A 23,774-nucleotide genomic window follows, 5' to 3' on the forward strand; every position below is an offset into this window, starting at 1 on the left:
CATCTCTATATATTCCGAGATGAAAACTGACGATGCTGCGTGTAAAACTGACTCGACATTCACCGGGGGGACACGACTTAGAAACTCCAAAGTTTGACTCGGCAGTAGAGAGGCGCAAAAGCAGTGCTACTTTTATGTCACAGAGCTAGCCTAATTCAAGTAAGCAGCGCCGTAATCATAATAATAATATATATAAAAAATGTAATAATAATAATAAAACCACAACAGCACATCACTGACAAGGAGAGTATACATTAATGCGGGAATAATTTCTAGAGCTTAAACCAGCAAAGCCAAATATAGATCATACTCAAGAGAGGTTTAAAGTATTCTAGATGAGAGAGAGAGAGAGAGAGAGAGAGAGAGAGAGAGAGAGAGAGAGAGAGAGAGAGAGAGAGAGAGAGAGAACAGATCATACTCAAGAGAGGTTCACAGTATTCTAGAGAGAGAGAGAGAGAGAGAGAGAAATAGAGAGGGAGAGAGACGGAAATCACAAAAAAAGCGACGTTGTTATGTGGCCAATCGCCCCATACGTATTTTATTGACAAGAGACCTTACCTCTAGGGTCCAGCTGATCGGGGTTGAACCAGGCCCCTGTGTTTGAGCGAGCGTGCGGAAGAGGAGAGGAGAGAAAAAAAAGCATAAAGTTAACAGGATGTCTGTCTGCTGGACTCGCCAACTAATCAGCTACTCAAATGTTGCTTGCTGTTGTTGCCAGGGAAGAGTTTTTTTTTTTAAAGAGTGCTCTCGTAGGTAGTATATATAAAAAAAAATAGTCCGTCACCACCACCGCCACCAAAGTTACACAAAAAAACCAATTGAAAACACCAAGAGACAAACGTGTTTTTTTTTATTTTAAATATTCCATCTACTTGTTTGGCATTGTCAAGTGACACTGATTACCTTAGCAGCCATCCTTAAAAACCAATTAAAAACACCAAAAACACTGAATGATGAAGACAAGCGTGTTTTATTCTTAATGTTGCATCTACTTGTCTGAATTGTGAAGTGACACTCAATACCTTAAAAGCCATCCTTGTACCATCAATTCAACGTGCATAGATCAGTAGACATGGACTGAATTGAAATAGATTTTGTCAATAGTTTTAAGGATTGTGATAATCAAATGATGCTTACATAGGTGCTTTGTTTTTCTAAGTGAACACTGTGCTCTTCCTAAAGACGTCTGGTCTTGTGTGGTTAGTGTTTGATTCCAAACGAAGATTTCAACTTTTGGCCCTAAATGAAACGGTGGCCGGTACTAAAGTCGCAAGAAAAAAAAAGTCATAATTTTGGCTAGGAAAAAAGTCACTTTAATTTATAGTGGCTGGCAATAAAGTCACAAGGAAAAATTCACAATATTTCTCGGGGGTCATTATCTTCATGACATTTACGGGGATCTTTCCTAGATAGTGACCCCCAAGGGTTTTCGGGGGTCGTTATCTGGGACTGGTATTTCTTGGGGTTATTAATCTTTATATTTACAGGGATCTTTCCTAGATAGTGACCCCCAAGGGTTTTCTGGGGTCGTTATCTAGGATTGATATTTCTTGGGGTCATTAATCTTTATATTTACAGGGATCTTTCCTAGACAGTGACCACCAAGGGTTTTCGGGGGGTCGTTATCTAGGACTGATATTTCTTGGGGGTCATTATCTTTATGATATATCTTTATGATATTTACAGTCTTTTGCTTGTGTTTTTAAAGTCATCCCCAAGGGGCTTGTACTAAACACGCCACAAAGGTGGATATGCATACCGGGTTAATACCTTTGGGGGTCACTATCTAGGAAAGATTTGTGATTTTTTTTCTGTGACTTTTTTACCTGGATTCAATGAAACCTAGCCCTTTTTCAAAGCTGTCTAAAGGAATTGAGATATAGCATGAGTCACTGGTATCTCTGAAATCTGACGAACCAAAAATGCACTTGCTTCAACAACGGGGGGAGGGGGGCGCAGAGCCATTCCATCTATTATGAAAAATAAAAAAAATAACTGTCTTATCCTGCCACCATATATCAGTTTTGAAAAATGAAATTAATTATAATTGTCACTAACTACTCGGAATGAATTTTAAAAAATAAAACGAATTATTAGTGAATTTTAAGTATTTTTCGTAAATGATTCTCTCTGTCAAGTACCTACTACGTAAAAAAATTATCCTATCCTGCCATCAAATATCAATTTTAAAAAATAAAATGAATTACTAGTGAATTTTAAGTATTTTTCATATCTGATTCTCTCTATCAAGTCTTCCTCAAATGCAATTTTGAAAAATAAAATTAACTGCAGTTCTCCTGGCATTCCAAGATAATAACAGCCATCAAGAACTGTAAGTAATGCAGTACAAAAAAAACCTTTGTGCATCTTATTTGTATTGGAAAGGCAGTGCAAGTGTTTTCGGTGGTCCTCTGTCCGTAATTTCTTCAATGTTAGCCTAATTTCCAAAGTATACCTATCATAATGTATTCTATACCACATATGATATACCTGTCACTCTTCATATTCTATGATATCACAAAAGCTAACTACAGTCTACCAACCTGAACGCAGACTACACCTTTTTTATAAATAATATTTCCATTCTGACAATCGCCGACTATCAGCTGATGAAATAGTCTACAATACTCAATGAAGTGAACTTTTGTGGTTAGCGCGAAATGGATGATTGACTATTAAGTCCTAATCAGGCAGAAACTCATCGACTGCTATCCAAATAGTCTGGCTATAAGGCCTTCATTAGCATAAGAACCGTTGGTGACAAACCTACCCTTTATTTATAATCAGAACAGCTGACTGAAGCTAACCTATTCTACTATTCTGCCCTAAAATGGAAGACTGCAGTATCTGCAAAAATACAAAACTGAGAAAAATGGTAGGCATTGCAGTTTTCCCTGGCCTTACTACTGATTTTGCAGATAGTGCAAATGAGACCCTCTAAATACTCGTGGAAAGCATTGAAGAATCATTTTGAAACTGCAGTAACTTGTGTATTAAGTGCTCCACGAGCCCAATAGGTGGCATGCCTTATTTTCGAAAATTTTGCTGATACTGCAGTGTTCCATTTTAGGGCAGTGCTCTATCTGTTTTGGAATATCCTCTATTTCTTTTTAAAGAACCTCTATATCTCTTTAGGAAGACTATCTCTTTTGGAAGACTAAACACATCTACAAGTAAAACTCTAACTTGGTAGGCTACTTCTCTAAAAAAATTAAATAAAAATAAATATATTAACTTGAGATATGGACGAATGCTGTCTCTCTCTGTGGGGACTGGAAAGAAACTTTTATACCTTTGGGAACTAATAGTAAGCATCTGCGGGGTTTGGAAACATGAAAACATGGGTGTTGAAGTCCTGCCGTTGTCTGTAACTGATAGCCTAATTATTAGTTGTCTATAACTGATACTAAATTAAACCCTGTTAACTTAGGCTCCTGGATATCCAGTCCTTAACTTATGGGCCTGGGTTTTCTGATGAAACACTGGCAATCTATCTATGTGGCTGGATAAGTCTCATAAGACTTCAACAAACGCCTGGTAATCTGCAAGCCTACTGAAAGCTAATGAGACAACTTCAATCTATGGTTATCAATTGAATTCTACCCAAAATTAGGACGTGAATGAATCCTGTTGCGTGACCCTAATTACGGAGCATATGCATTTCACAGTGTGCATACAATTCAGTATGGATTTTCATACAAATGAACTATGCCAACCATACACGGCAAACACACAGTGCTGTGAGTTGCACACACTCCCTTTCCTATAACGTCTCTCCTGTGCAATCTGGATACACTGGCCCCATCGCATTTTCCCGAGGTGTAACCGAGTACTGGGACCTTCCCCTGAAAGAAGCGGGACACCATATCTTAAAAACTAACCACAGAATTCTCTTGAAAATAATCATTATGTTTCCCACACCCAAATTACTAGAGAGATCATAATCTAATCTAATATAATCTAACCAACCTAGCCTAACCTAACCTAGGGGTATGTCCAAAAAACCGGGGCTGGTGCAATACTAGCGTACATCTCAGGAATCTGCAGCCCTACCGCGTTCATTTCAAGTTCAGAGTCAAAGCCACCATGATAATATTATGAACAAAAGCCTAGGTCATCAATTTCCAACGAACGATGGACTACCTGGATTCAGTGGTGGTGGCGGTGTTTCAAATGACCAAATTATCACAGTGTCTACAAGTCAATTCGACAGATTGTCATGTAATATGTGAATTTGGGAGAGCTGGTGGTGTATACACACTGACTGACCCAAACCAGTCCCTAACAGTGACTCATCAGCACCTGGCAAATTTTAGCACCTACTAATTGTGTGAAGATATTATTCAAAAGCTACACAATGCAACTGATAATTCCTTTTTTTAAAAGAGTTCTTCAGCATCAACCACAATTATTATTATGTTAAGTTTGATCAAGAGAGAGAAAGACAATTTGGTTACTGAAGCTCTGTGCAAATACTTTTTTTAATGACAGATGTTCTTAAAATGTGCAAAAAAAAGAAAGAAACAGCAGTAGCTATTTGATCTTGTCTCAGAGAGTCAAATGGAACAGAAAATGAAGACATCATTACCTACATGATCAAAACTGACTTTTTAAGTTGAAAACATGACAAAGCATCTCTTGCAAATGTTATTTCACGTTGATTAGACAAAGCATCATTCGCAGTCCATGGGAGAGAGTGCAGAGAGAGTTAAGGCCGCCACTAATGCCCAGTTGTACCTGTGTAGTCGGCCTGTGCAGGCACAACTGAACCCACAGACAGTCAGTTGTACCTGCGCAGTCGGCCTGTGCAGACAAAACTGAACCCACAAACATTCAGTTGTACCCTGTGCAGTTAAAACTGGTCCCACTAATGCTCGGTTATACCTGTGCAGGCAAAACTGTACTTTAGTGGGTTCAGGTTTGCCTGCACAGGCATAACTGCGCAGGCATAACTGTACATCAGTGGGTTCAGCCTTGCCTGCACGGGCATAACTAACGTTCAGTTATACCTCCACAGATATGCCTGTGCAGGCAAAACTGTACATTGGTGGGTTCAGTTTTGCCTGCATAGGCATAACTGGCCAGGTATAACTGTACTTTAGTGGGTTCAGTTTTGCCAGCACAGGCCAAACGCACAGGCAAAACTGAACGCTAGGGGTTCAGCTTTGCCTGCACAGGCAGAACTGCGCAGGTATAACTGAGCGCAAGTGGCATAGCCTTTACCAGTCAACTGAGACTCAGAAGGGAGTGGATGAGGAGGGAGGAGACAAAGGGAGAGTTGAGATTTCAATATATAGATTAGTTCATACCCATGACACAGCCACAAGCTCGTGAGGGGGAGATGTTGCATCATTCATGTCTAAAAGGTTGTTCTGGAGGTTAAACCATGAGATTAAATCATTTGAACAATGAGATTAGGCCACAAACGCTGCTTGCTTTTATTAGTCTTCCTTAAACTACAAACCGCAACTGTTTTATAGAGTACAGATACATAACAATACATATATATGTTACAGTAAGACTTGTGAAACCAGGGATTTCACGAAATCTCTGAAACTTTAAGGGAATTTGTGCAATCACCAATTTGCTTAGGGACATTTGAATCCAGAGGGGCTAGTACTAAACACGGCGAAACGCATTTGACCCCCAGGGGCTAGTACTAAACATGGCAAAACACATTTGATCCCTGAGGGGCTAGCATTAAACACAGCGAAACACATTTGATCCCGAGGGGCTAATGTTAAACCATGTTTAGTACTAGCCCCTTGGGGGATCAAATGTGACCCTGAGGGGATACTAGCCCCTTGGGGGATCAAATGTGACATTTGATCTCCCAAGGGCTAGTACTAAACATGGCAAAACAGTGACTCATCTACACTGTTTCACTGTTTAGTACTAGCCCCTCGGGAACCAAATGTCCATAAGTGAATTGGTGATTTCACGAATTCCCTGAAAAATTCAGGGATTACACGAAATCCCTGATTTCACAGTCTCACTGCAACATATACACACACACATGCACAGATCCATGTGTAAACAGATCAATGTGGTATGTATGTAATTCGATAGATATGAAAAAACTGCAAGTCATATTTATATAAAAAAAAATTTAAAAATTGTCACCAGTTTTTTCCCGAGCTTCGCCACTGAAATTAGGCAAAAAAATTATATAAGTCATATTTATATAAAAAAATTTAAAAATTAAAAATTGTCACCAGTTTTTCCTGAGCTTGCCACTGAAATAGGCATCTGTGATATATATATATATATATATATATATATATATATATATATATATATATATATATATATATATATATATATATATATATATATATGTATATATATATATATATATATATATATATATATATGTATGCACGAAAGTACTCTTGAATTAAAACGTTCCACAACAGATGCTTCATCATACGCATTCACAAAAGGGTCATCCGATCAACTGCCATTGCTCAAACGTCACGCTTTAATACAAAGACCACTAATTATCGAATAGAACAGAATATTGAATTTTGGCCAAGAGGCCAAGCTAAGCTGGGACCAACGAGGTCATTCAGCGCTGAAACGGAAACTGGGAGTACAAGATTTGAAAGGTGTAACAGGAGGAGAGCAAGATGGAAGAAAGTGAATATGAATGGAGGTACAGTAAAAGAATGAAAGGGGTTGCAGCCTAGGGGCCTGAGGAAGGGACGCTACAGAGAACGTTCGGTAATGCCTACAGTGCACCGCATGAGGTGCATTGACGGCACTAACCACCTACGGGGTTCAAATCCTAAATGAAAACTGATTTCTTACAAGATCTCATTCAAAGGGGAAGAAACAAAGTTTATTATTATTATTATTATTATTATTATTATTATTATCTGAAAGGGGAGACACTCTTTCAAACAAGTCTTGTTAAAGAGAATGGCAGCATTAGTGGAACTGATTTTATATATATTCTTTTCAGTTCTTATTATTTCTTCTCATCAGGGCTGATATTTGGTGATTGGCCCATGTTCATAGTCTTGGGTAAGGAAATGGTTTTTTTAAATTCCTTAACCAGATTATGAACATCGGCCAATCACAAGCAAACATCAGCCCTGATGAGAAGAAAATAACAAGGACTGAAACAAGACCAATATAAAATCAATCCCACTGATGCAATTCTATCAATACTATTATTATGATGAAATGAAAAGAGAGCCACATCGCCAAGACGTAAAATTCCCCATCATTCCCTTCGATTTCAACTCTGACATTCGCGGCAAACCACGACCTTTGTTACGCTCTCCACGCTTCTGCATGATCATCCCATCTTTAGGGAGCTTCTGCGGATAGTTTTACACTGGATGTCGATGGTCGGCTTGGAGTTTTGGGGCGCATTTTCCCCGGGACGCGTCCGAGTACCGGGACCTTTTCCCCGAAAAACGCCGGACGCCTTATCTTAGAAACTAACCGCAGGACTTTCTTTGGTAAATAATCTCATTGTGTTTCCCACACCCAAATTGCTCTGGAGGTCCTGATCTAACCTAATCTCCAGGGGCATGGCAAAAAAAACCGGGGCTGGTGCGATACTAGTATACATCTCAGGGATTTGCATCCGGGACAGACGGCGAGGCCCAAAGAAGTCCGCGTGAAACTGCCAGTTAAGAATGGAATGGAATATGAGTTTAGGCAGCAGGGCAAGCACTGGGACCTATGTGTTCACATGTAGGTAGTCTGAAAGGTGTAACGGAATGGAATATAGAGTTTAGGCCAAAGGCCAACCACTAATATTTCTCGGGGTGTCATTATCTTCATGATATTTACAGTCTTTTGTGTATGTTTTTATGGTAATCCCCGACCTATGAGGTCATTCAGCGACGGTGGTTTTAAAGGTGCACAGTGAAATAATTGTTAGGAAAGGGTTAATGATAGCAAGATGGAAGAAAGGTAGTATGAGAGGGGGTGCAATAAGAGGAATGAAAGGGATTGCAGCTGCAAAGAACCTTTAGCGATGCCTACAGACTGCCAGTTACTAACTGATTGCAAACGGCCCCTGGGAAAGACCAGGCAGACAAGCGGGGAAATATAAATGGATATAAATCCGAGGACCTTTAATAAAATATCAGCCTATATTTAAAGGACCTTGGGTTAACCATTCGCAGGAAACCGTCTCAAGACTTACGGACAAAATCAAGTTACACTCGGCCATTTGATATATATACCTTTCCTCAAGAGCGCTCTTCTATCCGGGCTTAATATTCATCTCTCTCTCTCTCTCTCTCTCTCTCTCTCTCTCTCTCTCAGAGCACTTCGCTCTTAAACATCCCCTCGGATCCACCCTTACTCCTCTCACTGCGATCGATGGCCCACTAGAAAACGCGCGCGCGCGCGCACACACACACACACACACACACACACATTCTTGGACCAAAGGTAACAGGACGAAAGCTACTACTGAGAGAAGCAGTCTACAGTCTTTGAAGGGAAGATATATGGGGGTTCGAACAAAGGAACGGCTTTTCTTTGTTTCAAGTTCTCCTAACGACGTTCGGATCTTTCCTAGATAGTGACCCCCCCACCCCCACCAATGGGTTTTAATCCGGTATGTGTATTCATCTTTGCAGCGTGTTTAGTACAAGTCCGTCGGGGATGACCATAAAAACATGAACAAAAGACTGTAAATATCATAAAGATAATGACACCCCGAGAAATATTAGTCCTAGATAATGACCCCAAAAATACATTGGGGGTCGCTATCTAGGGAAGATCCCTGTAAACATCATAAAGATAATGACCCCAAGAAATATTAGTCCTAGATAATGACCCTCAAAACCCCTTGGGGGTCACTATCTAGTAAAGATCCCTGTAAATATCATAAAGGTAATGACCCCCCAATAAATACAAGTCCTAGATAAAGGGCCCCGAAAACCCTCGGTTGGGGCGGGGTCGCTATCTAGGACGACTACTTGCCTTTCTGCGGTCCATGTCCAATTCAAAGACGACCTATGCTTGAAAATCTAGCCCACTTGCATAACTAAAGAAATAACAAATGAAAAAACAAGTTTCTTAAGATCATGGCTAACTAATCTTAAATAGAATAAAACCTACTGAGGCTACAGGGCAGCAATTTGGTATGTTTACTGATTGGAGGGTGGATGATCAACATATCAATTTGCAGCCCTCTAGCCTTAGTAGTTTTTAAGATCTGAGGGCGGACAGACAGACAAATTGCCATCTCAATAGTTTTCCTCTACATAAAACTAAAAACATAGAATATCAAGATGAACCCAAAACCACTGACACTACGCATCAGAAAAATTCTATAGAGCAAGAAAGCCGTGTTTCGGGAGCCGAATGAATACGCAATTGATTCTACTGGCCTTGAATTAACTGACTACGGCCATTTTTTGGCGCCAGAGAGAGAGAGAGAGAGAGAGAGAGAGAGAGAGAGAGAGAGAGAGAGAGAGAGAGAGAGAGAGATTTTGGCAATGGTGTCTACCAAAAAGGAATGTCCATTTCTCTACGGCCTCAGTTGGAAGCAGACTAAACCCTCCAAATCCCGGCGTAACTCCGGGAACACGCAAACGCTGTTAGGAATTCCAGTGTTTAGGGGACCTGTAGAAGTGCTAAAAACAATACCCTACCGCCCACACGCTGCCGCATACAGGAAGGGGCTATGTTCTTGTGTGTGTGTGTGTGTGTGTGTGTGTATGGGGGCATCCTGCGAAAGCCAAGAGAAAGGCTGATGCTTAAAAACTGACAGTAAAAGGTCTGAAAGGTGTAACAGGAGGAAAACCTCAAAGCAGTTGCACTATGAATCAACTGTTAGGAGAGGGTTGAGGAAAGCAAGAGAATATGAAAGGAGGTACAGTGAAAGGATTAAAAGGGGTTGCAGCTAGAGGCCTAAGGAAGGCACGCTGCAGAGAACCTTTAGCAATGCCTACAGTGCAATGCATGAGGTGCACTGACGGCACTAACTCCCCCTACGGGGTAATCGAAACAGAAGGAATGTTGGAATCTGGTGAAGATGACCTTTCAACTGACACTGAATGACATGACCTAAGAATCAGGTTCAGTTCATGTTTTGAAGGACAAAATTCAGAACTTTCCAAGTATGCTTTCCCCTGTAGGTCCATCGTGGATGTTGATAAAAATGCATCCCAACAATCTATAAAAATAAAATGCGAGTGGATCTTTCTTTGGCGGGTTAGGAAGGGATCGGGAGGGTTGGGGAGACATGACACATCCACCCTCCTCCTGCAAACCTGTTTGTCCGCCTTTGATGGAGGCATGGTAGGTAGGGAATCAGGAGGGTAGGGGAGACATAACATATCCACCCTCCTCCTGCAAAGCTGTTTGTCCGGACCCGGGTGGGGGCGGGTTAGGTAGGGAAGACATGACAGGCAGCGCCGGGTTCCAGCACAGCGTAGCACACGCTATCAAGCTCCTGAGTCAATAAAGGGCAAATCTCTTTGGAAGATCGAGTTTTTTTCACATATACATGTACTCGTATAGTGTTCACATGCACGAAGGTGCATACCTTGTCTACATAAGACCCTCCGTTAATATTTAAAATCTTTTCCCAGTCAAGAGCATTACAAGATCTGGGTCAAAATTTGGGTCAAGATCCAGGTACACAGAGGAAAAAACCCTTCTCGGAGGAGAAAAGAAAGTAATCATTTCAAATTTCAATCATGGACAGAATCTCTCTCTCCTCTCTTTACTTATCTCTCTCTCTCTTTCTATCACTTACAAGAAAACAAGATAGGAGCAAGAACAGGACGTCAAGATTCTGACGCACCAGAGTGCACAGAGCACAAGCGCTTGAGTACATCATGGACAGTTTCTCTGTCTCTGTCTCTCTGCTAAAGGTTTTGGTCAATAATTCAATCAACAACCTAAGAAATCGGAAGGTTGTTCTTCTCCACTCTCTCTCTCCCTCCCTCCCTCCCGTAGTCAAGGCGGGGAGGAGAGAGAGAGAGAGAGAGAGAGAGAGAGAGAGAGAGAGAGAGAGAGAGAGAGGTTCCCCCTGACCTATTCCACTCAGTCACCAGGGGAAGGCAGTGAGTGAGAGAGGGGACGAACGCCCCCTTCCCCTCATCATCGTTCGTCAGCGAGAGAAGCTGGAGGAACCGACTCTTCTCCTCTTCCTTCCGTCACCCGGCGATGACCAATGAGCATTCACCTTTAGGATGGATCGAGATGAAAAAAAAAAAGTAAAAAGTTACAACACCTACCGTCCTTCCCACTCTCTCACTCTCTCTCTCGTAATTTAGGAGTCAACCATATTACCATATCACATGCGAATAACTCTCTCCCCTCTCAAGTTTGATAGCTGAGTAAGGAAAGATCTCTGGTTATTTATATATATATATATATATATATATATATATATATATATATATATATATATATATATATAGAGAGAGAGAGAGAGAGAGAGAGAGAGAGAGAGAGAGAGAGAGAGAGAGAGAGAGAGAGAGAGATTCTCCCGGTCGATTGCCACAAAGGAGTAACACCTCAAAATCGTTCGCAGGTGGTGTAAATGTCACCTCAAGCGAATTATTAACGAGGCTAAAATGGAATACAAAGTGATGCAGAACGCGGCAGCTCGACCCCCTGTGGCGACCTACCACACTCACCTTGTTACCAAATACGTCACTGTCTAGGTCAACGGATAGGATTGGAATATATAGAGTTTAGGGCAGAGGCCAAGCACTGGGGGAGGACCTATGATAAGTCATTCAGTGCTGGAAAGGGAATTGATAGTAGGTAGGTTTGAAAACCTCAAAGCAATTGCAATATGAATCACTTGTCAGGAGAGGGTGGGTGGCAAGGTGGAAGAAATATAATATGAATGGAGGTACTGTAAAAGGAATGGAAGGGTTGCAGCTAGGGACCGAAACGCTGCAATGCACAGCTTTCATTGTACCCTGACTGCCAAGTACTCTCTCTCTTTACACGTGACTTCTAATTGTCAAAAGTATGCAGAATACACTGGAGTCCTGCAGTAAAGAAGGACTCACTTCAGCGTCAAAAGACGGCTTGAAGAATTAGCCGAAAGCCGAATAAAAGTGATAAAGAAATCCATAAACAAAAACAAAGTTGTGGCTGGTGTTTTTTTTTTTTTTTGCCTCGTGTTCGCAATCAGAACATTCACCAGGAGGCTGCTGGTGTCAATACGGATCATCGACAGTGAGAACTTCCACAGCTTTATAAATATTTCTATATATACAAAACTTCAACCAGCCTAGAATTAATTTTGCATAGTCTTCAAGGCTAATAAGTTCTCGAATTCGACAAATCTTTCCCAGATAGTGACCCGTTGGGGATGACCGTAAAAACTTAAACAAAAGACTGTAAACATCATCAAGATAATGACCCCCAATAAATATTAGCCCTAGATATCGAGCCCCAAAAACCCCTGGGGGGTTGGGGTGGTCACCAACATGTTAGTGCAAGGATACATTCATGCACAAGTCTTGCTATAATGATATTATTCCATCACACGCGGGTCCCAAGCAAGTTACATAAGTTGATACAATCATCCTCATCTCAATGCATTTGACAAAACCACCATCTCTCTCTCTCTCTCTCCGCAACACGAACACCAATAAACCAGTTTCTACCTTCGGAGTACCTCCCACCCCCTTCTTCTCTTCCCCCCTCCCCCACCATCCCCGTCCCCACACCAAACCGCAATCAACCAATGCTCCAACCTTCCTCTTCCAGCAGCCCCTTACATTGCCTTGTGCGTAACTCCAGTGCGTTATGTAAGGAAGGGATTATTCAACTGAAATTACAAACGAGAGAGAGAGAGAGAGAGAGATGTACGCAGGCAGTACGTGCCGATCTTCAGGCGTTGGGTATAACTATTCTTGAATGCGTAGATATGACCATAAGAAACCAGTTTATGAGAATAACTTATATTTGTTTGTTTGTGAGAGAGAGAGAGAGAGAGAGAGAGAGAGAGAGAGAGAGAGAGAGAGAGAGAGAGAGAATACAAACACACTCGGCAACAGAAGCACGTCCCCACGGTCAAGGTGAACAAAGAAAATGTGGCTCGGTATGTTGGTCTTTATAATCTCGGTTGCACTACAGCGAAGGACAACAGGAACCGCACAATTGTGTATCTACATTTGGGTCCACGGTACCTGCTACGATTCGCACGGTACTACCTGGATGTACCTGGATACAGGTGCACACGACACCCAGGAGCAGAAATGTGTTATTGCGAATGCCAGAAGAACACTTGTGGGGGAAAAAAAATCTAATTCAAAGGTATGTCTTGCAACATATATTTCCCCCCGAGGTAAAATGTATTCATATTTTTTTTATTAGCTTCAGGTGACCCAGATATGTTCATAAAGAGATACTGAACTTGCTGAATGGTTTCTGCATAAAAGCAGGACCGTAATTTAATTTAATCTCTTTTTTTTTTACTCTCAAATATGGCCGTTATATTTGGTGAAAACGCTGTGTACAAGGTAATGGCCTTAATGAAAACTAATATTATGAAAATGGAGTCCAATCATGGGCGGTTCTAATGTATCTGCTTAAGAGAACTGCATGTTTCCAAACCTCGTGGGTTTACGTAACGTTCAAGGACAAGGAAAGAGAGAGAGAGAGAGAGAGAGAGAGAGAGAGAGAGAGAGAGAGAGAGAGAGAGAGAGAGAGACCACATAGCAACAGCACCGGAGCAGACTCGCCAACGCTATCGCCCTATCTACCTATGGGTTGACGAGATCACCGCAGCAGGTAAAGAGATATGGCCTGCATGTTTTTCGAGATAGCTGAGAAGAGAGAGAGAGAGAGAGAGAGAGAGAGAGAGAGAGAGAGAGAGAGAGAGAGAGAGAGAGAGAGAGAGAGAGAGGTTAACAAGTCTTTGAGTCTAATTCACTTGGCGCTCGAATAAATGCTTCCTACACACATCCCAAGCTTCGACAGTACTCTCTCTCTCTCTCCCTGCCATAAAAAGCGATGACATGACATATCTAAGAACGAAGAAAATATGCGTAAAGGGGAAAGGAAACGGCAGGAGAATTGGGAATGTGAACAATAGTAGGAAATAGAACTTTCTTGAGCTAAAACAATAGTAGTTAAGGAGCAAAAATTGGCTCAATTCTGACGAGCACGCTTTGACGATTTGTGTACAGGACAGGAAGTCTCCAGTACGTGAAAAGCTTCTCCTAATCTTTGACAGTTTTTCTAAAAATAGAGAGAAAGAAAAACAAGTCATTATCACCTTCCTCCTACAACGTGAGTCAAGACTATATATATATATATATATATATATATATATATATATATATATATATATATATATATATATATATATATATATATATATATATATGTATACACATCTCTGAAGAACCCAGCGTCATTAAACTGACACTTCCTACAAGACAACAGCATACTGGCTTCATATTGTTTGTACGACAAACAAGACAGTGCTACAATTACACTAATTGCCAGAGAGAGAGAGAGAGAGAGAGAGAGAGAGAGAGAGAGAGAGAGAGAGAGAGAGAGAGAGAGAATTAGATGATGAATCATGCAAGGGGAATGCCAGCTCACTCCAGCACGTAATTCAAGTGATTATCGGCCTGTTTCTGCGGAGGTGTGTGGAGGCGTGTCTTTCCCAGTGCCTCTTGTGGATTCAAAGGCTTTCATCGTTTACCAGAGTGGTCCCCAATCTTTTTTTTTTAAGTGATGGCACCCTAACTACTGTATAATCATTACTGTCGCACCCCTTCTTCACCATCCCATCATATCGCATGGATTAACTTCTTATTTAATGAACAAAATGATTATCCATACTCATACCAAAATCACCACACTGTACAAGCAGAAATATACTGTAGAATCAAAGAGCATATCAGAAGAATTACTGTTGACACACTGATCAAAATTATATGAAGACTTCTGCAATTTTTCTCTTTTTACAGATGTTCACTGAGATGATCTAGCCAAGGCAAAATTCATGACAACCTTGCGGCACCCCCGGCACTGTGTGAGGTGCCACGGTACCCAGTTTGAGAATCAGTGATTTAACAAATTGTCACGCGGGCCTGATCACATTCAATTACATTTTCTTGACAGTGCTCTGCTAAATCTATCGACTTTATCGTCTTGCAATCGATATTTTTACAATCAGCCGTGCTCTCAAAATGCATGTTGCTTGTGCCTCCTTACAGAATTATTATTATTATTATTATTATTATTATTATTACTTCTCTTTATTTCCTTTGCTTGTTGACAGTACTTCAAGCTGGTTCCATTTTAATTATCATAATAATAATGTGAACAAATGGTACACATTTGTCAAACTACATATAATACATTATATCCATATATATATATATATATATATATATATATATATATATATATATATATATATATAATGTATAAAGTGTGAGAGAGAGAGAGAGAGAGAGAGAGAGAGAGAGAGAGAGAGAGAGAGAGAGACCCACCCTACTCACCTAGTCTATAAAGACCCATTCAACAGGGGGAATATGGAGGTTAGGAGGTCGAGCACTGAGAGAGAGAGCACTGAGAGAGAGAGAGAGAGAGAGAGAGAGAGAGAGAGAGAGAGAGAGAGAGAGAGGAACTTGAAGACTTAATGACCCGAGAATGGGGGAAATACAGACATGAATAGGAGGGGTGGGGGAATGTGGATAGGAGGAAGGAGGAGGAGGTCTGGTTGCCATGGTTACAACTGAGATCGAACCTCCAGACATGACTTGACTTCGGAAGGGAAGAAAACACTAACCATCGACTTTCATCGTCGAATAAAATCGCTAGAAAAATAAATCAATGAATCAATTATATAATTAACTAGAATAAAACGTGCCGAAGTTTCTTCGGCGAAATCGAGTTTTCCGTACAGACGCTGCAGTGTATAATCAAGGCCACCGAAAATAGATCGGTCTTTCGGTGGTCTAGGTATAATGCCATATGAGTCGCGGCCCGTGAAACTCTCAGCTGGCCGTGGTGGCTTGTGCTGTTGCGTTGCCAGAAGCACGATCATGGCTAAATCTAACCTTAAATAAAATAAAAACTACTGAGGAGGCTAGAGGGCTGCAATTTAGTATGTTTGATGGATGGAGGGTGGATGATCAGCATACCAATTTGCAGCCCTCTAGCCTCAGTATTTTTTAAGATCTGAGGGAGGAAAGAAAAAGTATGGACAGAAAGAAGTGCCGACGGACAGACAAAGCCGGCACAATAGTTTTCTTTTACAGAAAAAAAAAAAAAAAAATTTGAAACATGAGGTAATGACATCACCACAGGCATAAAAGTATCTAGATGACGGCTGATATCTTTAGTTTTCTTGTTTTTTTTTTTTTTATAAATAAACAATTAACATAACATACAAGCCATGATAATTCTCAACTTGAATACATACATAACTAAAAATAACAATTATTAATATGTATAAATGATGTGACAAATGAAATCCCCACATACCTCGCAAATACTGAGTCATCATGTGACGTCACCTTAAGCGAACCATATCAATCCATGACATGTTTCATCAATTTTGAGAATATTGACCCGATGATGACGCTCTGTCCGCCCTCATATCTTAAAAACTACATAGGCTAGAGGGCTGTAAATTGCTATGTTGATCATCCACCCTCCAATCATCAAACGTACCAAATTGCAGCCCTCTAGCCTCCATAGTTTTTAAGATCTGAGGGTGGACATAAAAAAGTTTGGACGGACAAATAGATAGAAGAAAGAATATGAAAGGAGGTACCGTAAAAGGAATGAAAGGGGTTATAGCAGCAAGGGGCCTAAGGAACGCACGCTTCAAAGAACCTCAAGTAAGTAAATGCCTACAGTGCACCGCATGGGATTGAAGAGAAAGTGTATTCAATTACAAAATAAACGCCGAGACAGCCAGACTCGAAGTGGTGAGGGAAACGACGCGAACTGAACACCTGCTCGGCAGGACAATAGCCCCAGAGAGAGAGAGAGAGAGAGAGAGAGAGAGAGAGAGAGAGAGAGAGAGAGAGAGCGTTTTTTCCCCTATTAAAGGCTCATAGCCATGTGACTATTACCACTCTACACGTCATGGAGGGGAGTAGATGAATCACCGTCACCATAGCTACCCCCACACACAATAGCGGAGGGGGCGTGGCCCCCCAACAAGGTTTTTACGTGTCATACAGCCACGTATGATCACAGTACAGAGTGACCGTTTCCATGCATGCCACACAAGTTTCCAACTACTTTTTATTAGATTTCTGTAAAATAAGACTAAAATTGAGATGGCTATTTGTCTGTCCGTCCGCACAATTCCTGTCCGCCCTCGGATCTTAAAAACTACTGAGGCTAGAGGGCTGCAAATTGGTATGTTAATCACCCACCCTCCAATCATCAAACATATCAAATTGCAGCTGGAAGCTTCATGGACCGCGGCTAATACAGCATTATATACATTGTACAGAAAACTCCATTTTTTTACTCGTTTCATTTAAGTGACAATGGCAGGCAACGTAGGTGTTTTGAAAGAGTTCAGACAAGATCTATCATTAATATTATTAAGATACACTAAACTAGAAATAGACCTGATGGAATCATAACAGCACGTAGTATAATACATGATTATATTTAATATTAGCCGAACAATGAAGAGCTGCATGCAATATGTCCGACATTGCTAGACTCATCAATATATCGACCAGAGATTATGGCTGTCTGAGACCGAGGCGCGAATACTTTTAGTTTTCCGTAAAAGAAAACTGTTGTGCCGGCTTTGTCTGTCCGCCCCCAGATCTTAAAAACTACCAAGGCTAGAGGGCTGCAAATTGATATGCTGATCATCCACCCTCAAATCACCAAACATACCAAATTGCAGCCCTCTAGCCTCCTCAGTAGTTTTGACCTTATTCAAGGTTAAAGTTAGCCATAATCGTGCGTCTGGCAAAGATATTGGATAGGCGACCACCGGGCAATGGTTAAAGTTTCATGGGCAGCGGCTCATACAGCATTATGTCGAGACCACCGAAAGATGGATCTATTTTCGAAACTTCGGCGCATATTTTTACTTGTTTGTTATACACTTCAATTTACAATTTCCGATTTTCATTCGACCATTTTTTTTTTTAGCTCAAGTGGTGCGGGTCTGCTGGAATGGAATGGAATATACAGTTTAGGCCAAGGGCCAAGCACTGGGACCTATGAGGTCATTCAGCGCTGGAAAGGAAACTGAGTGTAGGTAGGTTCGAAAGGAGTAACATGAGGAAAACCTCAAAGCAGCTGCGATATGAATCAATCGTTAGGAGAGGGAAGAAAGAGAATATGAAAGGAGATACAGTAAAAGGAAAGAAAGGGGTTGCAGTCAGGGGCCGAAGGGAAGCTGCAAAGAATTAGTTATGCCTACAGTGCACCGCATGAGATGCACTGACGGCACTAACCCCCCTTAGGGGTATTTTGACTCAGTGGCCCTCAAGCACGCACAGGCAAGCAAGCAAGCGAATACACACACACACACACAGTGGTTACAGATGGTGTAACCCAGTGCAAATCAATACCAGCATTATGTTCTGCTGAGGAAACATGGCGTCGGAGAATTTGCATATGAAAGTGACATATGATTAGTTAGTTACTACCATGACATACAGATCAATACTGCTGGGTAGTAATTGACATGAACCAATGAACACAATTGTTCCTGTGCATTTGTCTCATTCGCACAGATATAGATTTTGTTGTTTTCGGTTAATGCCCCACTTAACGAAAAAAACTGAGATCTTTCCTAGATAGTGAACCCAAGGGTTTTCGGGGATCGTCATCTAGGAATGATATTTCTTGGGGGTCATTATCTTTATATTTACAGGGATCTCTCCTAGATAGTGACCCCCAAGGGTTTTCGGGGATTCGTTATCTAGGACTGATATTTCTTGGGGGTCATTATCTATATATGATATTTAGTCTTTTGTTTATGTTTCTACGGTCCTCGCCAATGGGCTTGTACTGACCACGCCGCAAAGGTGGGTAAATGCATACCGGGTTAAAACCCGTGAAGTTACCACCTTGGAGAGATCCCCACCGACATTAGACTGGTCAATACTGCATAATCAATAAGCAGTTATGACCACCAACTGTTACATTAAAGTAAAGAGAAATACACAGTTCAATCTTTTATCACTGACTAGTATTCCACTTCATAAGTTTGCCCGTTTAGTTCCATTCCCGCAGGAGGGTAGTGCCGTAAGTGCACCTCATGAGGTGCACTGTAGGCATTACTTAAGGTTCTTTGTCATGTGCCTTCCTTAGGGCCCTAGCTGTAAACCCTTTTCGTTCCTTTTGCTGCACCTCCTTTCATATTCTCTTTCTTCTTACTTTCCTCAACCCTCTCCTAACAACTGATTCATAGTGTAACTGCAAAAGGTCTTCCTCCTTTCCGTTTCAGCGCTGAATGACCTCATAGGTCCCAGCGCTTGGCCTTTGGCCTAAATTCTATATCCAACCTTTGTACGGTAAGACATTACCGATAAAATGACAAATGTCTGTATGCGTGTAGGAACAATGAACATCCCCTTGACATCCCGGCACAGAAGTCTAACAGGAAGAGACGACAGCTGCGGTCCTTGTTGGCTTTCCTTTGGGAAAAGGAAGTGAGTGTACTACTCTGTGAGTCGTTGCTGGCCGCCTCAAAGTCTGTCACGATGAGTCAGTAGCGTTCATGAGTTGGGCGCCTGCGATATTGGCGGATTCTCGATCGAGGCGTCCCCTCACCCCTCCAAAAACCCCCGGGAACACCAGCAGAGGCCGGCAGCAGTCCAGTCACAGTCCGCCAATATGGCAACGCTACTTATGCTGCAGTAAAACATATATGGCGAGTTTAATTAGTTCCGTGGATATGGCAGAGCGATCAAGGATTACAGCAGCAGTACAATTAGACTGACTTAATACAAATAACATAATCATTATAATGTCATTAGTATATACTTTTATTGGGAATATACGAGAAAAATGTTATTCATCAGTCAGTTTAGAAAAGAAAATTTTCTTTCAAAGTAGGATTCTTTTTCATATTACATTCACCATATCCCTCATCTAAGAGAAAGTACCTCGATACCTAACCCATTGCGCCACTTGAGAACACCCTGGCTGCGACCCAATACAGCTGACTCACTAACGGGTACGCAATTCATTTCTGGGGTCATCAGAGATACAATGGAATTTAAAGGAACAACCTTCAAGTATCTTGGCTTGCTAAAAAAAAAAAAAAAAAAAAAAGAAAACAAGGGAACTAACATCTAGAGCGAGCGTACCCATTTTTATTTTCTGTAAAAGAAAACTCTTGAGATGGCTATTTGTCTGTCCGTCCGCACTTTTTCTGTCCGCCCTCAGATCTTAAAAACTACTGAGGTTAGAGGGCTGCAAATTGGTATGTTGATCATCCACTCTCCAACCATCAAACATACCAAATTGCAGCCCTCTAGCCTCTTCAGTAGTTTTTATATTATTGAAGGTTAAAGTTAGCTATGATTGTGGGTCTGGCACGGCTATAGGTGCCAACAACACAAGCAACCACCGGGCCGTGGCTGAGAGTTTCATACAGCATTGTACTCTGTACAGAAAACTCGACTGCGCCGAAGAAACTTCGGCGCATTTTTTACTTATTATTATTTTAATGATTCAAACTGCCGACACAATCAGACGGGCAATGAACAGTACGGAATGTAATGGTCCACTGGTCCCCCAAAGGAACTCTCTCTCTCTCTCTCTCTCTCTCTCTCTCTCTCTCTCTCTCTCTCTCTCTCTCTCTCTCAAAGCTACGAGAATGACGACACATGAGAGAAAACACAGAGCAGTGTTCTTGTGTTACCTCACTCGTGTGCTGACGAGGACATAACCAGAAGTAAGGGGACGCACTTTTGGGGATTCGAAACGTCACTTGGAAAAGCTGCAAGGGGGGGGGGAGGAGGAGGAGGAGGAGGAGGAGGAGGAGGAGGAGGAGGAGGAGGAGGAGGAAGGAACTGTGGTTGGCGACTCTCATATGACTCAGGAAATATATGCGTCCATTAGATTTTATTCAATTGTACTAAATTCATAAAAAAACACATTTTCACTCATTCTGTTACGTCTGATGCAAACGAGTTCAGAGGGAGAAGGGAAAGGGTGACTATAAAAACGAAACGGAGCGAAAGACAAGACCATGACGATAACCAAGGCCTGCCAATTAACAGCTGTGAAAGATTGGCACTTTAGCATCACAAACCTTCCAAACCACAACTGATCCCTGAGCCCCTTTTTCCTGCCGAGAGCAACTAGATTCGCTGGACAGCAGAAGCACCAATGTGCAGGAAATGTTTTCTGCCTCGCTGTCCAACTTTTCCGAAGTTCCAGAGGTCCTTTATTCCTCACGCCGTTGGACGGTGGAACAGCCTCCCTTCAGAGGACGTCGTGCAGTTGGAACTTCTTCAGAAGTTCAAGCGAAGATGCAGTGCATTGCTACCCTAATGCTGTTCCCCTTGCATTTTAATACGTTTTTATCTATTTGGTAATCTATCACTATTTTTTTTATTTTTTAATAAGTGATTGGGATCTCTTCTTTCTGTATTTCCCTTTGCCTCCTCTTACTTCTTCCTTACCTCAATATTCTTGGAAGCCTAATCAGAACACCTCCATGAATAGGTTTCATTTAATATAATAATAATAATAATAATAATAATAATAATAATCTTTGGAAGCTTAAAGAATTTCAAGTCAATGGCCCCTTTGGTGGCCTTGTTCCATAAGAATAGATTTCATCTTCTGAAAAATAATAAACAACAATGTAGTTATGCCGCTGATTTTGAAGCATAAAAATCAGACCCTCGCAACACCCACCCACCCCCAACCAAACAACCCAGTTGGTTGCTATGCACAGGTCATCATCATCATCCCTAAGCATCAAATGCTGCTGCAACCTTTTTTTTCTCCTAACGGACGTCCATTACGTAAGCACCCTGTCTGGTGTGCAGGGTCCAGCAAAAGCCGTTTCTACGCACTTCGGCTGGCCAGCAAAGCCAGTATAAAGCGTTCCTCCCTCACTCACGCCCTCCCTCCCTCTCCTGCTGGTGTCGTCTAAATCGATAATTGCCAAGATAGCCTCTCTGCCATTCTAGAAACTTGGCACAGTCTGGTTGCGTGCGAAGACACAATTGCTTTCTTGAAGGCATTTGGTGTTGTGGGGGGACCAAGATGACCACAAGGCATTCCCATTGTGACTGTTAAACTAAAGTTAAAATAACTGTAATGACGACGAAAGGGTTGGAATGGAATACAGAATTTAGGCCAAAGGGCAAGCGCCGGGACCTCTGTGAGGTCATTTAGCAATGAAACGGAAATTTACAGTAAAAGGTTTGAAAGGTGTAACAGGAGTAAAACCTCAAAGCAGTCACACTATGAATCAGTTGTTAGAAGAGGGCTGCGGAAAGTAAGATGAAGAAAGAGACTATGAATGGAGGTACAGTAAAAGGAATGAAAGGAGTTGCAGCTAGGGGCGTAAGGAAGGCACGCTGCAAAGAACCTTAAGATTGTAAGATCTACAATTTCCAAGTTTTTTAAAAACTCAAACAACTTCATCATATGATTTTAAACGGTTCAAAACACAGAAAATCGACGATTTCAACCTCACAGCAAAGCCAGGTTAAGTTTGACTTTAAAACTGCGTTTTTTCTTTTGTTTGGCGTGGGGGGGAGGGGGAAACCAATGCTACTGTCAATCGTTGTGCAACTCCCGTACTCTCGAGGTTCCCTTTGTACTACGGACCAATATTCGACGCCATCGAACGCAACTACGCATTTGCAAACGACCCGAAACAAGTAAAAAATGCGCAATCGAGTTTTCTGTACAGCGTATAATGCTGTATGAAATACTCAGCCGCGGCCCATGAATTTGGCCTAGAAAGTTAAAGAGAGATATTCTGGATTTTCAGTTTTATTTTACAATACCTCCCTCACAAGTGTTCCTTTAGTAGAGTGTATCACTCCTTTTCTTTTGTGTATTTTTTTATATAAATGTAAATGTGATTTATATATATGTATATATATATATGTGTGTGTGTGTGTGTTTGGCTCAAACTGTACTTTCTTCGATGTTAAAGCCCAGTACTGATGTCAGGATGGGAGAGGGAAGAGGGTGTCCAACAAACTAGCCTCTCACAATTCAAAATTCAGAATTCCCAGAAACAATCTTTCCCCCAAAAACAGTACCTCCCTCAAAAAAAAGGCAGGCGGAAGAAGCCCCAGCAGCAACAACGGCACCAAAGGAAGGTGCCACCGAAAAGGCCCCCGAAATAAAACTTCAGTTATTTGCCAAAATGAAACGACGGGGCTACAACAGCGGCTGCCAGATCTCCCTGCTGGCGATGGTCAGGACTCACACTAGCCAGGTACTGTGCTGTGTTGTACTGTCACAACGGCTCATCATCATCATGCGTTGATGAACGACCCACCAACGGTGATTTCTTTCTGATACGTTGGGCAGCGAGTGCCTGAGGTTAGGCCAAGTTGAAGGAATCCTAAAGCATCGTGAATGAAAAAGGGAATACAGAATTAAAAAGGGAATACAGAATTGAGGCCAAAGGCCAAGCGCTGGGACCTATGAGGTCGTTCAGCGCTGAAAGGGACATTGACTGTAAGGAGGTCTGAAAGGCGTAACAGGAGGAAATCCTCGCTGTTGCACTATGAAATGACTGTTGGAGAGGGTTGAGGCAAGTCGGGTGGAAGAAAGAGAATACGAACGGAGGTACAGTAAAAGGAATGAAAGGGGCTGCAGCTATTGGC

At 41.6% G+C, this 23,774-nt stretch overlaps 1 protein-coding gene across 2 annotated transcripts in view; it reads right to left on the reverse strand.

Annotated features, from left to right (window-relative positions):
- LOC136855830 (reticulon-2-like) overlaps positions 1–23,774 on the reverse strand; it is a 140,433-nt gene that overhangs the window by 38,940 nt on the left and 77,719 nt on the right. Inside the window, exon 2 of one of the 2 annotated variants that reach the window (XM_067133187.1) lies at positions 559–594. The exons of the other annotated variant lie outside the window; for it this stretch is intronic. Coding sequence (XP_066989288.1) covers positions 559–594 — 36 coding nt within the window. The remainder of the gene's footprint in view (positions 1–558; positions 595–23,774) is intronic. 2 annotated transcript variants of the gene reach the window in all.

Source organism: Macrobrachium rosenbergii, chromosome 33 (assembly GCF_040412425.1).
Source record: "Macrobrachium rosenbergii isolate ZJJX-2024 chromosome 33, ASM4041242v1, whole genome shotgun sequence".
Lineage (NCBI taxonomy): Eukaryota > Metazoa > Arthropoda > Malacostraca > Decapoda > Palaemonidae > Macrobrachium > Macrobrachium rosenbergii.